The following is a 17,687-nucleotide window of genomic DNA, read 5'->3' as shown; positions in this document are numbered from 1 at the left end:
GGACACCAAGAAGGCACTCCTGGCGGTGCTTCCAGACTTCGATGTTGAATCTCTGACGGTGATTCCTGATACTCCCGAAGAAGCTGCCGACTTTGCACTTCCTCCTTTAGTTGGTGGCGAGGCTTAAGCCTGGCTTCTTTCTCTCTCTCTCTCTCTCTCTCTCTTTTGTATATGTATTCGGCCTGAGGGGCCATGAAACAAATTTCTAAAGCCAAAGGAATTTTTTGTGCATAATGAAAATCAGAGGAATTTTTCGATCTTTTGCTTCGAATGTTGCATTTGTGTTTTGCTATGTTATCTTTCCTTGTATGTTTTTGCACCATTTTTTGCACTTATGCTTTTGTTGTCGAAGGGTCCTTGTCCCTCCAATAGAAAAAAACACAGCGTGGGACAAGCATAGTTCTCTTCAGTTTACTTTGTGCGTCAAAAGCGTGGCGAAGGGGTGGCTGAGGCGAAGCCTCCGCGGTTAGACCTGGGCTTGTCTAGCTTGACGCCCTTCTATGTGTCCACTTAGGCAGGGCCAAAGAGGCCTGTGATGGAGGGAGGCCGAAGTAGAGCGTGGGGCTCGCCTGACTCTCTCCCCTTACCCTATATTTGGGTAAATAACAAGATGACCTGTTGATGCGAGATTGGGGGCCGAGGCTTAGTCGAGGCTTACTTGCCTCCCATTCTTCTAAGTGTTGAATTCGGCGGAGCCAAAAAGGCTTGCTGTATTGTGGGGTGACCGTGACAGAGAAAAGGTCCGTTTGGCTCTGCGTGGCCTAGGTAGAGCCGAGGCTTGCCTGGCTGCCACATCCCTCGCATGAGCTTTGGCGAGGCCGAGGTGGCCTGCCCTATTGGGGGGGTGGCCAAAACAGAGCTGAGGCTCGTCTGGCTCCGTGGGGCCTAGGCAGAGCCGAGGCTCACCTGGTTCCTGTATTCCCGCATATTTGTTTCTACCCCCCGTGGCCAGAGGAAAGGGGCCAATCAGGTCCATGCCCCATTTGGAAAAGGGCCATGGGCTGCTGAGGGCCGAGAGAGTGCTGGCCAGCCTGTGGCATGAGTTGGCGTGCCTCTAGCATGGGTGGCACCTTTGCACCAATCTAGCTGCGTCCTTGTGGAGGGTAGGCCAGAAGTAGCCCTGCCTTAGAGCTTTTTGGGCTAGGGCTCTCCCGCTGAGGTGGTTACCATAGATGCCTTCGTGAATTTCTTGTAGCACATAATTGCCCTGCTCCGGACGGAGGCATCAGAGGTAAGGCAAGGTGAAGGATCTTCGGTACAACTTTCCCTCCAGCAGGGTATAGTGGGCTACCTGTCGTCTGAGTCACTTTGCCTCATTTCTATCTTTGGGAAGCTATCCAGTTGATAGGAAGTTGACGATGGGATCCATCCATGAAGGTTTGGCCTCTATGGGGAGCACTTGGACTTTTTCGATGGAGAGCCGAAGTAGCTTCTTGATGTGCATGGTCCAGCCGAGGGATCTGCTCGAGGTACTTGCCAACTTGGAGAGAGCGTCGACTCGTGCATTCTCGGCTCGCGCGACCCATTGTAGGGAGAAGCATTGAAAGTGGCATGCTAGATCTTGGACTTTGGCGAGATACTTGGACATGCTTTGTTCTTTGGCCTCGTATTTGCCATTCACCTGATTCACCACCAGCTAAGAGTCATTGAAGACTTTGACATGTGGGGAGCCGAGGTCCCAAACAAGCTGGAGATGAGTGAAGCGAGGAGGGCCTCATACTCAGCTTTGTTGTTTGATTTTTGAAAGTAGAACCTTAGCACAAACTCCAGGACAATATCATCTAGGGTGAGGAGGATGAGGCCCGCTACGTTTCCTTTAGCATTGGAGGAACCATCAACAAAGGGCTTCCATCAAGGTTGAGCCTCGTCGTCCACATGATCCCCCTCAGCATTTTCTAGAGGCTGGTGAAGGGCTCGACTGAAGGTGCACTCCACTATGAAATCTGACAGGGCCTGTGCTTTGATTGTGGGCCTCGGATGGTACTGGGCGTTAAACTTTGATAACTCAATGGCCCACTTCGTCAGGCGTTCCGAGGTCTCAAGTTTGGCAAGGACGGCCTTGAGGGGCTGGTTCATCAGGACCACTACAATGTGGGTTTGGAAATACAGCCGGTGTTTCCTTGCTGAAATCACGAGGGTGAAAGCCATTTTTCTATCTCAGGGTACCTGGTCTCGGCGTCGCAGAGGACCTTGCTGACATAGTACATTGGCTTTTACACGTCATCTTCCTTGATGAGGATTGAACTAACTGCTTCATCCTTGGCTGAGAGGTATAGGTACAGGGTTTCCGGCTAGTCGAGAAGCGGAGGCAAAGTAAGGTACGCCTTGAGCTCGTCAAAGGAGAGTTGGCACTCCTCCGTCCACTAGAACTCTTTCAACTTCTTGATGGCACGGAAGAAGGGTAGGTAGTGGTCGATTGACTTTGACATAAAGCAATTGAGGGTTGCTATTCGGCCGATGAGTTTTTGGGTCTCCATCACCGTCCGCGGGGGTGCCATACCTAGTATGGCCTGTATCTTCTCAGGATTAGCCTCAATGCCTCTCTGAGTGACGACGAAACCTAGAATTTGCTTGATGTAACGCCAAAGGCACACTTGTTGGGGTTGAGTTTCATGTTGTACTTCCGAAAGGTGTCGAAGGTCTCGGCTAGGTCTGAGATGTAGGTCTCGGCCTTTCAGGCTCTTTACTACCATGTCATCCACATAGGCTTCAACGTTCCTCCCCATCTGCTCTTTGAACATCTTGTTGACAAGGCGCTCGTTGGTGGCCCCAACATTCTTGAGGCCGAAGGGCATCACATGGTAGTAGTATATGCCATGTTCAGTGATGAGTGGGGTTTTCTCTTTATCATATGGGTTCATCTTTATCTGATTGTATCTGGAGAAGGCATCCATGAAGCTAAGTAGCTCGTACCCTGCAGTGGCGTCAACGAGGTGGTTTATCCTCGGCAAAGGAAAACTGTTCTTGGGGCAGGCTCGGTTAAGGCCTATGAAATCAATATAGATTTGCCATTTCTCGTTAGCTTTCTTTACCATAACCACGTTTGACAACCAGTTAGGGTAGTGTACCTCTCAAATGAAGCTGATGTTGAGTAGATTTTCAACTTCCTCCTCTATGGCCTTCTAGCGTTCCGGTGCAAAGTTCCTCTTCTTTTGCCAAACTGGCCTAGAGCACGGGTTCAGGCTGACCGAAGGGTTAATTCTGGGCATGTCAGCGGCTGACCAAGCAAAGACATTGGCGTTGAGTCTGAGGAAACTTACCAGTTTGGATAGGATGTCGGGGGGAAGGTTGGACCCGACGTGGACTGTTTTGTAGGGTTCATCCTCGTCTAGGGGGACCGAGACCCTCTAGTTTGAGCTAACTGGCCTTGGCTTGTTGACTCCTCCTTGAGGTCGAGACCCTTTAGTGGCACAACTTCTTTATTCTTTCCCTTCAGCGCTGCCACATAGCACTGACGGGCGGCATGCTGGTCCCCACGAATGACCCCGACGCCATGCTCGGCGGAGAACTTCAAGGCGAGGTGGTAGGAAGAAATGGCTACCTGGAGTGCGTGAAGGCTTGGCCTGCCCATGATGGCGTTATAGGGTGAGCCAATCTTCACGACCAGGAACTCTGTCATCCTTGTCACCTACAAGGGCTCCATCCCTATTGTGACCGGTAGGGAAATCTTTCCCTCTGGTTTGACGATGCTGCCGAAGAAGCCAAATAGTAGGGCATTTACTGGTTGAAGGCGCTCCAGAGCTATCTTCATCTTTTTAAAAGCTTCATAGAAAAGGATGTTGGATGAGGAGCCACTGTCAACAAGGATCCTTTTGATTATGAATTTTGCAATGATGGCCGAAACCACCAATGCGACGTCCTGGGGGACTAATACCCCCTTCAGGTCCTCGTCCGTGAAGGAGAGGGGTTCTTGCTTCTGCTTCTTGGGGGCCGGCCCCTGGATGTTTAGCTGCCTGGCATAGGCTTTGCGAGCTGAAGCCGAGGCTCCACCTGAGGTTGTGCCTCCCACTATGACGTCGATGACGCCTGCTGCTTGCTGGTGCTGCTATTATTGCTGAGAGGACGAGGCGCCAGCCTCGCCTCCGACGTACTGCTTGAGATGGCCTCAACGAATGAGGGACTCTATCTCGTTTTTGAGATCGTAGCAGTTCTCACTGTCGTGGCCCATACCTCGATGAAATTTGCAGTACTTTTTAGGATTCCCCCAATGGGGGTTCTTCTTCAACTTTTCGGGCCACTTCATAAATTTCTCTTGCCCGATCTACATCAAAATCTGCGTGTGGGTGGAGTTGTGTAGCATATGCTGATTGTAAGCCAAGGTCGGGGCCGAAGGCTTTCTGTTGTTGTTATTGTTGCTGCGGCTCTGGTCTCCGTTTTTTCTCTTCTTCTCGGGGGCTCAGTCCCAGTGCTCCGCGCCCCTCTCATGGGCGTCCGTGGCTGAGGCCTCCTCAACCCCAATATACTTCTGGGCCTTTTCTAGGAACTCCAGCTTCGTCTTCGGTTGGCTTTTGTCCATGGGGCATTTGAGGGCAGAGCTTGGGAGGAGCCCACTGATAGCAACATGCATGGAGACTAGGGAGTTGAGGTCGTGGACCTTAAGTTCTTCTTTCTTGAAGCAGTCAATGTATGACCGCAAGCTTTCCCCTCGCTTCTGCTTGATAGTCATCAACGAGACAACACTCTTTTGAGGGCGCCGACTGCTGATGAAACGTACCAGGAGCATGCTGGAAAATTGCTCCCACGAGTTGATGGACCGAGGTGGGAGGCTTGAGAACCACCGCCGAGCGACTCCCTTGAAGGTTGCTTGAAAAGTTCGGCACGTCAAGGCGTCGGAGTACCCATATAGGATCATGAGTGCCCTGAAGCTTTCTAGGTGGTCATTCGGGTTAGTGTTCCCGTCATACATCTCCAAGGCGAGAGCTTTGAAGTTTGGGGGTAGAGGCTTGGCGATGATATCAGGGGAGAAGGCATCCATTCTCCCTTGGCAAGGGCTTTGTCTGGCCGAGGTGTCAGTTCGACCCTCTTTCACCTATTTGAGCTCGGCTTTGACAGCTTCGAGCTTGGCTCAGAGTTTGGCGAACATGGGGTCGGACATGGCCTGCGTGCCATCCCAGACTTCACGAACATGGTGGTGCTCGGCATGGACTCCGGAGTGCTCGGAGTTGAGACCGCGTGCTTTGCATTTAGTGCGATGGTTGTTAGGGACGCCCTAGAGGTCCGAAACGTGAGGGGAAGAGGCTCGATGCCAGCCCTCGGCCCTGGAGTGGGCGCTGGGGCGATCACGGCGCCCGCCTTTGTCCCTCGTGTCAATCCTCTGATGTCAATGGTGTTACTTGGAGGGCTGGTAGGTGTCCTCCGACTGTTTCGGTTCTTCCTCCCTTTTGATGGGAGGTTTAAAGGTGCTAGAGCGTGGGTCGGACGGGTGATTGTTGCCAGACTCTGAGGGCTTGGCCAACTCCGCATGGCCGAGGCTGGGGGCTGAATGGGTGGTGGACCCGTGCCGGCCAGGCTGTGTTGACTCCCCGACAGGGCAGTCACCTTGGGGGTGATCTCCTGCCTGGGGGAAGTTTTTCTCGACTTGCTATGTCAAATATTCCAGGCGGTTGAGCACGTCTTGGAACTGTTCACTGGTGACAAGATTTTGCGTATCTCTTGTTCTTCGTACCATGTTGATTGGTTGGAGCTTGGGGACTTGTTAACTTGCTATAGTTCTTTCGGGGAACGTATCAGTGTCATTCCCACAGGTGGCACCTGCTTGAAATGGCCGAGGACAACAAAGTAATTCCGTCCCTGGACTTCGAAGGCTGGCCGAAGGCTTTGAGGACTTGGAGAGATCGTTGCTGAGGCAGAGGTGTATAGGCCGAGGTGGGGTGGACTCTAGATACGGTAGAAGCCGTGGGTAGACGGCCGAAGTGCTGCAAGGCAAAAGCTCGTTAGGGGCCCCGGGTGAGAACCCGAGGCAGAGTCTCCGACGGTCAAGTTAGTACAGGGTACGAAGGGAGAGTACCAGGATAGGATCCTGGTAGATAGTTCTAGACTAAAGTCATAATAGCAGTTATTGCAATAGCTATTATGCCAATAGCTGTAGGTCTTGAGTTTTTGTAACCCCTTTATCAGGAGGGGGTACCCCTATTTATACTTGAGCTGCCTCGAGGTAGGTGGAGATGAACGCCTGAGATGGGAGCCGTACGAGGGTCTGCAGTGGGTTTGGCAGGGTCATATGAGTGCATTGCGGTTGGCTCCGTACGATGGGGGTAGGATAACCCCTGCTTTTGTGGATCTCGTTCCCTGATTTGGCGCTCGTGGGCTGGGCCTCCCATCCTCAAATGGGCTGGGTTGGGTCACCCCACATCACTTATCACTGGGCGATGTTTTCTATACACAGTTGAGATGTGCTGTGAGACGTTGTGGGCACCCCTTGTGCGGGGCTGATTTGAACACTATGCGACCTAGATGAGATCCCGATTAGCTGATGCTTTGAAAGAAAATGTGTGTTACTCTTCTTCTATTTCTGCTCTAGCTTATTTTATAGTTTGAAGCATGGTTTTCAAAATCAGATTGGACTGGAAAAATCGGAAATCAGTCCGTTTTATCCCAGAACTATTATTTTGCAAAAAACAGTTGATTTGGTCAGCAAATTGCAGACCTGGTGGTCAAACCGTTTGAACCATCCAACGATTTTGGCCACTTTTTTATATTTTTAATTTTTGTCAGAATTGGCCATTCGGTTCAAACGATCAGACCGTTTGACCTAAGAATCAAACCCTCAGGTTGATGAGCTTTGAAACAACTTTTAATGGTAGGGTAGATAAGCCTTGTTTAAAATTTCACCTATTTAATAGCTAGCCCTAGTTCTTTTGATTTTCCTTGTTCCTTTTCCCTAATCTTGGTGCTGATTGACCTTCCTAAAAAATTTAAATTTAGAGGGAAACCTCATATGTATCATGTTTGTTAAAGACATCTAAAAAAGCCAAATAATTTTAAATCACAGAGACAAACGCATCGGCTTCTACCTAGTCTTTCCATAAAACAAGGCTTAAAATCTAAATAGAATGGGAGTCTGTGGCTTATAAACACGTGCTGTTTCTTGCTTGGGTAATCCGCTATTAATTAAAGAGTGTCTTAATAACTTGCTTGTTTCGTTGAACCACAAGCATGTCTGTCACTTGTTTCACTTGAAAACTGGTCTTCTCGAGAATGGTGGATTGATGACGGCATTTTTATTGTTTGAATAGATAATGAAAAATGAAAACCACCCCTTCTTCTGGTCATTCTTGGAGCTTATACTGCTCTTCTAAGTCTAAGAGATATCTCCTGTTCAACGAAAACTCTCTCTTACAAGTTACAAACATAAATGGCACAAATAATTCAACAATATTATTAGGTCCTGTTCCACATTCTCCAACCGAATGAGGTCTAATTCTACAGTTCAATGTTGCATTTTCGTCTGTCTGGATGCAATTCCAGTCAGAATCACTAGGCAAACGCAAAATCAGTCATTTGAAGTAATTTTTCCCTCCATCCTCCTCTTTCCTTCTTTCTTTCAAATTTTTTTTATTTATTTATTTTGGTGGAGACAATTTGCCCAAATAGGACATCATTTCTCAAACAAAAGGAAGGAAAAGCTTTACCAAACATTTAACTATTTTTCCATGTTAGGACAGACATCTTCGTTTCATTTGGGTCTACATCACATCAGGGTTTGATAGAAATGAAGCAGTTAGCCAATTACCCATGACCGCCAAAAGAAGGCTCATATTTTCAGCTCTATCCGGTCGGCTCCGCTCTTAGACTAGGCTGTATAGCATATAAACTCATATGCTTACAATAAAGCTTTTGACCTTTTCTGCAATCTCCATTCTCCCATAGAAAGGAAAGCCAAAGAAGCCTCTCTCTCTCTCTCTCTCTCCTTCCCAGTTCCCACCCATTTATTTATTGTTGTAAAAAAAGAAAAGAAGCTTTTGAATGTCCCTTTCACGACAAAAAAAAGGGAGCCTGGCCACCATCCCACATCCCAACTTTTCTTTTGTATCGGCCTTGCCAAAGGTCAAGCCTCATAAGCTTATTAATTTATTCAGGGATTCTGTGACAAACGTTAGTCCTTTGACACTGGAGGACAATCCCAGTATCTCAAATTGGTTCCAAAGACATTAGCCATTTACAATTGACCATAGAAGAAATTAAGAAATCCATGCTACAACCCATCAAGCCTCCTATCTCTGTCTCCTTTGTCCCTTCCCTTTCAGCCCTTTTGAGGCCGCTCTTTCTCCTCTACACACTCTTTTATCTTCTGTCTCTATGCATGTCCCACCTCTCCACCACAAACACATCCAAAAGAGTCAGACGGGGTCAAACTAAAACCATAGGTGTAAAATGTATTGAACCAGTTACTGACTTACTGTGATATAGGGGCATATTTGGAAATGTAACTGGAAATATCATGTGTATGAAAGTAAGCTGCTGCGTGACAGGGACGGTCACCAACTCCCACTTGCCTACATAACGAGAATACTGAGCAAGTGTCAATGTGGGGATTGGGTTATTCTATGTACACTTCAGAGTTCACACCCACTATTCCCTTCCTCCAGTTTGTCCCTTTTAGATTGGTTGAGAAACATTGACGTTGAAGACTATAAGACTTCAATTCATGTTTAAAAGCTCACAAACTGATTTTCTTCTTTTTAATTCAAAAGCCCACAATTACAGAAGAAGTCCTGTACTCCTGTGGACTCTGGCCCTTCCCTTCAGGCGAGCAGGAAAGACTAGTAATGTTCTTCCTTCAGAGCCTGTTCTCACCAAGTGATCGTTTCCTGGTTGCTGCAATGCAAGTGTTAGCAGCACTTTTGAGTCTAATCAGGCACTGAGAAGAAGCCATCTGACCATTGGACCTGTGGGTTTGGCGGGTCATTTTTCAACTGCAATCTGGGTGGGTTAACTCGCTCTCTCGCTCTCTCAGTCTGTGTCTTTCAGATAGGTGTTATGAGTTAATAAATGTTTGTTGGATGTTTTCTCTTTCTGTTCGTTTTTTCCTGAACACTTGTCTTTTCTGCTTTAATTTTTTTTTTGGAATTACAGCTGTTGAAACACATCTTCAAGAAATGGGGTTTGAAGCGAGCTCTGGCATTAAACCGCAAGAAGTAAAGTTGCAGGATTATACTTTGAACCCATCGAAGTCCATGCAAGTAACAAGACACATGCATTCAAAAAGGTAGCTAATCTCATTACTACAATTTCATTCATTTCTCTCCTCTTCTATCTTTTGTAGTTCAATACAAGTGTTTATCTATGGGTTCTTGGCAAATAGAAAATTAGAGATTGGAGTTTGTATAGCTGCATATATCGTTTGTGCCTTCCGCCATTTGTACAGTAACAGGGGTAGAAAAACAACACACAAACACATAAACGCACACAAGTTAAAATTGCTGTTATGTGGTGTTTTTTGTCTAGCGGCATTTAGGCATGAGGCTTTGTCTTGTCTGTGACTGTAGCAGTTATCATTCCTCCCCACTCCCTATCTATATGCCTAAAAGTAAAAGTAAATTTGTGTGATGAAGACATTCTCAAATGGGCTGGGGGTATGGGAGCGGGATGAAAAAATTTTGAGGATCCCTGAGGAAACAGAGGTGTGAAAGTTCTTATTTATTCGGTTAGATTAGAAAAATGCAATTTTAACTTGCCAAAGAGCTTGTGTGACTGAGACTAGGTCTTTGTAATGACAGTGATCCAGACGAGAAAGTGAAGGAAGAAAACTTGAACGTTTCCCCTCAAGATCCGCATCGTCCAAAGTTGGTAAGATATCATTTTTTTCTTTGGCATTTTTATATTAGAAATTTTAGAATGCTGAGTTGGAGGTTCTCTCTTCACATTTGCATGATGTTTTATTTTACATCACCTCGAGTCTCTTAGATTTAGAGTAAAAACCATTAGCAGAACAAATGCCTTGACCTTCAATTTCTTGATATTTGGGCTTTTCTATTTGCTAATTGGAGTACGTGACTGTTATAGACACACAGTCGACATGATGACCTCTTTCTGAAAATATTTCCTTTTGAACAATTAACTTGTAAGCATTGTTCAAATGTTTGACATGAGATCTTTTATGGCACAAGGATATGGGACAAGTGATAGGTGACGACAAATCCAAGATGAACAGTTCCCCTAGGACTGGCATCCAATGTTCATTGAAGGAAGAGGTATGGAGCTGAACAATTGCACTCAGAATATAATCTGTTCAGAAAATCTACAAGGCTATGGGGATATTTGGCATTTTTGGTTATGCCAATTCTAGGTCACCTTAAGTATTTCATAAAAAAAGTCACCTTAAGTAAAATTATGTTTAATCTATTTTCTGTTATGTCTAATCATTGACAAAAGTCAGTATTTTTTTTTAAAGTCAGTGGTCTGTGATCCATTTACCTCATGTACATGCTTGATAAGATTCAACTTTGTGACTACCTTGTTGGTTAGTCTTTCCCTCTACCTATTTTTATGATATTTGGCCTTTATGCAGATTCTACAGCTTGAAAAACGGTTACAAGATCAATTTGTTGTGCGGTGTGCTCTGGAAAAGGCATTGGGCTATAGGAGCTCCTCTAGCGATATTTCAAATGAGAACTTAATGCCAAAGGTAATGCTTTCCTGCTTTTGCTAATGGAACAGAGAAACATTTTTCATGTGTATATGTAAACCATTACTATTTGCTAGTAATGCAGGGCATAATTGTTAATTAGATGCATTTTCTGTTATGGAGTAATGGTATGTAAGGGTTGTCTTTCTTTATTTTCATAGGGCTTGTCTTAATGTCATTGTGTTGGTTTTCTAGCATTACCATTTTAAATATTACCATTTCTAACACCAAACTGCACTTCAGTTTGCTAAGGCTTAGTTTGGAAGTAGTACAAATACAAATATGTAGAGTGCAAAACCTTATATTTTCTATGTATTTGCATTGTACATATATGTATTTGTACTCCTTCCAAATTTAGCCTAAATGACTAATACATTCTTATTTGCCCCAAAATTTGTTTTTAACCATTTAACTTACGACATCTAGCTTCAACCAACTAATAAAAGTGCTCTTTTATTTGAATTCAGCCTGCCACGGAATTGATCAAGGAGATTGCCACATTAGAATTGGAAGTTGTGTATTTGGAACAATATCTTCTCTCGTTGTACCGGAAAGCATTTGACCAGCAATTTTCTTCCTTATCTCCATCTGCCACGGATGAAAGATTAAAATCACCCTCATTCACACAGAAAGAGATGTTTCTAGAAGTTACTGGACCTGATATAAGATCAGAGAGAGAAGATTTAACAATTCAATCTGGTAATCTGCCATTGACACAAGATCCAATTGCTGATCCACAGAAGGAATTTAATGCTATTGGGGATACAGAGAAGTTATTAGATTCAGGCATTCACCGCAGCCATTCCTCACTATCGCAACATACAGCTTCTAGATCTTCTTCAATGGATGCTGTAGCTAAAGCTGTACGAGCATGCCATTCCCAACCTTTATCTATGGTGGAGGTAGCTTAACTCTTTTAATATAATTATCTGTTTTTAGATTTTCTGTTAATTGACATTGCCTCTTCTCTCCTTAATTATGAGTTTCTATTGCTTCTCTACTGCAGGCCGAAAATGCTACTTCTAATGTAATCAGTCTGGCTGAACATCTGGGTACACGAATCTCTGATCATGTCCCTGAGACACCTAACAGGATTTCTGAAGATATGATTAAGTGCATGTCAGCTATATATTGCAAGCTTGCAGAGCCTTCGTTAATGCAGAATGGCATTTCATCTCCTATTTCATCAATGTCATCAGTGAGTGCATTTTCTCCACATAACCACTGTGATGCATGGAGCCCTCGGTGCAGGAAGGACTATTCTTTTGATGCACGGTTAGATAATCCTTTCAATGTGGAAGGGTTAAAAGAGTTCAGTGGCCCTTATAGTACAATGGTAGAAGTGCCATTGATTTGCAGAGATAGTCAGAAGCTGAGTGATATTGAAGACATGCTACAAAATTTTAGGTGAGACTTGTGATCTTAGTGTTTTAACTTGCTGCACTTACCTTTGTCTCAGTATTCTGAAAACTGTACTGGACACTGAACTGGGAAAGCTTCCAGTTCACAGTTCTGCTGGCTCAATTATGGTTCGACTGGCTTGACTGACACCAGCACGATGACATGAATGGACTGAGATAAAATAAAACTAAATGGCAATAATGGGAAATTGGGAACTTGTTAAAAGGCCAATGGTTCAGTTGTGGTCAATCATGGTTTTGACTTTTGAGCAAATAACAGTTGTTAAACCAGGTTCAACTAGGCAGCAATCTGGTTTTCAAAGCATTGCTTATCCTTATGAGTCAATCAATTGTTTCTCATTCTTATCATTCATTTTGAACCAAGGATGGAATAATAGATATGCAATTGGAATCAAGATTAATCCTTATTGAAACATCTAGCATTGATTAGGATCCAGTTTCTGTGTAGAATGCTGAACAGTGCTCCTTTGATAAATCTAGAAGGGTAGGCGGATAAGTCCAGTCTATGAAGAAGGATGCTTGGCATCATGTGCATAATGTTTCTTTGATAAACTAATAAAACATTTCAGTTACCATTAAGAAAAGCCTAACAATCTTCCGAGTTCACTTGTTGAGTGCGGTACTCCTTGGTGAAGTCAGACATTCTGTTCTCCTATCATATCATGTTTATCTGATGATATTACATCTATACTATATAAAGCGGATGCTTGCCTTGGTTTTTGTGCAGGCTATAAAGTTAAATTTGATTACGCAATGTTGACTTATATCTTACCCTTACTTGCACGTGTGGATAGCACGTGCCCCTACACTAGTTTATGTATAATTCAAATTAGACTATGTTCATCTAAATTACTAAATGGATCTAGAGTTGAATAAATGTCTAATCTAGAACCATCACGGAACAAAGTTGATTATGCTGATTTGATATCACCCTGCCTACTTTTACAACATTGCATACTTGTCTTTGTTTTCTGGTGTTAGAAAGGTAGAACTATTTCGGTGGAAAATCACCTTATGATGGTAATGCTGTTTTATTCCCTTGTAAATGTTTTCCTAGTCCTTATAAGCTTGAAGGACAAGATATTCTCTTGCAGGTCACTTGTTTGTCGGTTGGAAGAAGTCGATCCTAGGAGGATGAAGCATGAAGAGAAACTTGCATTCTGGATTAACATACATAATGCATTGGTGATGCATGTAATGATATTTTCTTTTTGTTAGACATATTTGTGATTTTTTCTTCTTGTTCTATTTGTGCTGTGATTGAATGGTAAACCATTTATCTGTGTTCTTCTACAGACATTTTTGGCTTATGGTGTTCCACAAAACAACGTGAAAAGAGTGTCTTTACTCCTCAAGGTGAGCATGGCCCCATTGCTATTCATTTTAGAAGGAAATTCTGTCAGGATTCCATTCTAATACATGTATACAATCCAGTCTGCATATAATGTGGGGGGTCACACTATAAGTGCTGACACAATACAGAGTTCTATTCTGGGATGTCGTATACCTCGGCCTGGACAGGTAGATCAAATAACTTTTATTTTCTTCTGAATATTTTGAATCTTTATGTTTATGTTCAATAAGTACTTGTATTTTCCATAATTTTTTCTTCTGGATTTTTTTTTGTACACCATTTTCTTCCTTCCAAATGATTTTAACTTTTCTCTGACTTATGCTTATGGGAATTTCAATCTAACTGCATGTTTGTAAAGGGGCTAATGAATTTTACTTTTGTTTGTAGTGGCTTCGTTTGATATTTTCAACAAAAGCGAAATTCAAGGCTGGGGATGATCGCCAAGCATATGCAATTGACCATCCAGAGCCACTTCTATATTTTGCGCTTTGTTCAGGAAGCCATTCTGATCCTGCGGTAACCTTCATCCAAAATCTATTTACCATTTATTCATCTTTCTTCTAGTATGAAATGTATTTTTTTTCTAGATGATTTATTTTGTCAGGCAACACTTTTTTCCTGTAAAAGCAAATTTGGGATCTGCCTGACATTTACATGTGCCCATAGGTCTTTAGCGTTTTATAGAAGATACCCACCCAAAAATATTTCTAATTTATCCAACATGAACAATTATTTGCATATGCTTGATTAAATATCTGGATGATAATCAACCTTTCATTTTCTAAGTAGAAAAAATTGGCAATGAGTACATGGCTAGACTAGCACATTCTCAGTTGAGGTAATTTTTGACTAGTTCTGGCCTTAAAAGTTATGGTCATAGATATAGATGAACTTGTAGAACCGCCGTCATGAGTTGGTACTCCAACAATAAAAAAAAAAAAAATCAATCTAAAAAAAAAAAGAACAGAAAGAGATAAAGATATCCCAACCATATGATGTCTTATGATAGTTGTCCATTACTTAATATTGTTTTATTTAGAGCCATATCTTTTTTACATTTTCAGGTCCGCATATACACACCAAAGAGAGTGTTCCAGGAGCTGGAAGCTGCAAAAGAGGAGTACATTCGTGCTACCTTTGGTGTACGCAAGGAACAAAAAATCCTTCTACCAAAGATTGTAGAGTCTTTTGCAAAGGATTCTGGTTTGTGTCCACTTGGCATTTTGGAGATGGTTCATCAGTGTATGCCTGAATCTTTAAGGAAGACCAAGCTCAGGTGTCAGCAAGGAAAATCTCATAAGGGCATCGAATGGATTCCTCATAATTTTGCATTCCGGTATCTGATATCCAAAGAACTGGTCAAATGATTGCTTACATTGATAAATGCCAGAATCTTCATATCAAGGAAAACACCATGATTGTAACTTGTATGAGTTCATGAGAGTTGGTTTTTCAAGATGAAAGCCTTAGTTTTTTTTTTTTTTTAATTTTTCCTTTTTTCTTGTCTGTACAAACAAAAGAGAAGATGAAGCAGGAGATAGGAAGGTAGAAAGGCTGCCTGCAGTTTGTCTTGTCCAATGTAATAATTGTTCTTCTGTATCATGTAATGAGAAGTATCTTTGTTTTGTAGTTGTGAAAAAGTGTTTTGATTTGTGCATTGAACCTAGTACCTAAAACCTCCTGCTGCCTTTGTTGACTGTAGTCTGTATACATGCTACATTACCAAACCAGTATATTTCTTCATGCGACCGATGCAAACAGTCCTATTCTTGACACAAGAAAACATATCGATGGATAAATCCTTAGGCTGCGTTTGGTTGCAGTGGCAGTGCAATCTTATTTGTATTAGTACAAATGCATGGGAGTGTAAATGAAAAAGAGACAAATTCTCGTTTAATTTTGTTTTGACTTTTGAGTTTTATTTACATGCATTATTGTCTTAATTTACTTCATTTGTACTGCAATAAAAAAAAAAAAAAACAAAAATAGGTCAGAATTTACATTCAAATCATTTTCACTGTCATAATTTTGCATCAGTATAAATTTATTTGCATTGCAACCAAACACAATCTGTTCAATTTGGAAAGAGTATAAATATAAATATATACAGTACAAATACATATAAAATGTAAGGTTTTGAACTCTATATTTGTATTTGTACTCTTTCCAAACTAAGCCTTGGTATGCAAGTTGTGCTAGCTTCGGGGTGTTCTACTTCTACAACATGATTTTGTTTTAAAAAAAATAAAACTGACAATCGGCAAAATTGTGTTGCTTTTGTATTAAAAAAATGAAACCAATCATGTTGTCGAACACAGATATTGAATCAGCAAGTAGGGAGAGGGTAAATAGGAGTATTGATGCAAACAAATATGGAGTGTAGGAGTAGTGTTGCCTTGCCGTGTTGTAAAAGGCTCAAGCCCATAGCTGCCAATCCCATGATATTTGTCATTTTGCCTTATTATATCTGCACCAAAACTTTTGTCTCCTGTGCACATCAATGCTTTAATTCATGCCATAGTTGTGGTTCTAGTTTTGTTTTGAAGAAAACAAGTCAATATCATCAAATCAATCAACCACGGTAAGCCTTGCCCCAAATGCACATGTTAATAACGTTCCTTGTTTTTTGTTGGCACTTGGCAAGTTGGCAGGCTACCCAGTGCCCATTACTAGTCGGTCGGCCACTCGTGTAGTCATGCTCTGCCCGTCTGCTTCTTGTCTACAATTCCGTCAATTCTACCCATCTTGTGTTGTATCATGTATGGTAGGCAGTCGAATTCTAATTTCTAATATGTCGCACGCCTCTCCCAGTCCTGGACGCCCCACTACCCCACTATTGCGAGAACCATCCATGCCTGATTGACTCTGCCTGGACCCTTATCAGAATTAACAAGGTTGGGGTTGGGGGGACCCCACCAGCGACCATGCACACTGACACTAAGTCCTCATCCTTCCGTTTCTGTCTACTATAATATATGGTATAATACCAAAAGCAATTCTAGGTATCTTCCACAGTTTCCCGGTGCAATGAAAATGGGAAAACCGGGGTTTTGAGGTTGAACGAAGGACAGAAAGAGCGACCGGTCCAGTTTGATATCCAGTCCGGTTTTCTCCAAGTTCCAACTTCTACCGTCCGAGCGAGGCTGAGGCAACACTGTGTTGTATATAGTGGGTCGGCCACCCACAGATCGATACAGTCCAAACCCCCGTGCTGTATTGGGCTTGGGTTTTGAGGTCCGTGTGCTGGCACGGTATGGCACAAAAAAGTGGCTATGCCAGAACTGCCTGCGGCCCACAGCTCATATATATATTATGAATTTTTTAATTTAATTTTATTATTTTATATATAAATAATTGTATACATCAAAACTGATATGGAATAAAACTTTAAGATTTTTTTTCTAATTTTTATATATCTTGTTAATTTATTTTAATCTTTAATTTTTTTTTTCAAATTTTCAGAAAAAAACAATGCCACCCACAACCCAGCCTGGCCTAGCATGGGCCCGCTTGGGGGGTTCCAGGCCAGGCAGGCACAGCCTGACCCGCTATAGTGTAGATGGCCTTCAAACTAGGGATGGCAATTTTTCCCATCCCCAATGAGGACCTTGTTAGGATCCGATTTTTGCTCAGTTTATCTCCTAAACCTCCAATTCACCCCGAACCTCCGATCATACCCTTCTAACCCTTCTGAAATGCCCAAAACCCCAAAATCCCCAACTTTCACCACCAAAGCTCCCAAATCCACCGTTAAGCCTACTTGATACCTATCCGATGGCCCTCGATCGACCCCCGACCATTGGATCAAACACAACCATCAGGCCCAGAACCTCCCAAAACACCTACCCATGAAATTTGAACTCAGGATTCCTCCGTTCACCCATCTATCAAAAAAAGATTCCATTTCGACCATTCTCACACACAAACCCACCCTTTGTGGTCAAACCCATCTCAACCCTCCATTTTTTATCCAAAATCTCAACCATCCATCCAAAACCCCGGTTTGACCAGACTTTTCCGAAATTGCAAAAATACCCCTTAGATTCCCCAAAATTATAAAAATGCCCCTACCTCCCATATAAATTCAATCGAAGCTCTTTATTCGCCCTAATCTGGAGATTTCGAAGGAAGGGGGTCCATCCCCTTCTTCACTCAAACTAACGACGAAGCAGCAACGATCTCTAGGAATGGCAATGGGGCGGGGCTTCTTGCTAACGAGGAGAAGGTTATCTCCATCCCCATCCCCACGGGGATCCCCATTCCCCGTGATTCTTTATAATGCTAA

At 43.1% G+C, this 17,687-nt stretch overlaps 2 protein-coding genes across 6 annotated transcripts; one reads left to right on the top strand and one right to left on the bottom strand.

Moving 5' to 3' along the window:
• Positions 1-4,396: 4,396 nt before the first annotated feature.
• LOC148803707 (uncharacterized) lies at positions 4,397-4,975 on the bottom strand. The gene has a single exon (XM_088897228.1). The coding sequence runs from the start codon at positions 4,973-4,975 to the stop codon at positions 4,397-4,399; it is 579 nt and encodes a 192-aa protein (XP_088753354.1).
• A 3,540-nt stretch (positions 4,976-8,515) lies between these two features.
• On the top strand, positions 8,516-15,042 carry LOC104587397 (uncharacterized). Of its 5 annotated transcripts, none has more exons than XM_010244999.3 (12): positions 8,516-8,926; positions 9,076-9,208; positions 9,720-9,789; positions 10,110-10,193; positions 10,511-10,627; positions 11,095-11,529; positions 11,634-12,034; positions 13,143-13,242; positions 13,345-13,404; positions 13,483-13,569; positions 13,790-13,918; positions 14,467-15,042. In XM_010244999.3, the coding sequence occupies exons 2-12, from the start codon at positions 9,099-9,101 to the stop codon at positions 14,767-14,769; spliced, it is 1,896 nt and encodes a 631-aa protein (XP_010243301.1). In that variant the 5' UTR covers positions 8,516-8,926; positions 9,076-9,098; the 3' UTR covers positions 14,770-15,042. The 5 variants fall into 5 exon arrangements, with proteins under 5 accessions (XP_010243301.1, XP_088748686.1, XP_088748684.1 ...); XM_088892560.1 differs by having other exon boundaries at positions 8,530-8,926; positions 11,095-11,490; XM_088892558.1 differs by having other exon boundaries at positions 8,530-8,926; positions 11,095-11,523.
• Positions 15,043-17,687: the final 2,645 nt, after the last annotated feature.

The sequence above is a fragment of the Nelumbo nucifera genome, chromosome 1, assembly GCF_055504915.1.
Source record: "Nelumbo nucifera cultivar China Antique chromosome 1, China Antique-T2T, whole genome shotgun sequence".
NCBI classification, from domain to species: domain Eukaryota; kingdom Viridiplantae; phylum Streptophyta; class Magnoliopsida; order Proteales; family Nelumbonaceae; genus Nelumbo; species Nelumbo nucifera.
This window is presented reverse-complemented; position numbering and strand designations above follow the sequence as displayed.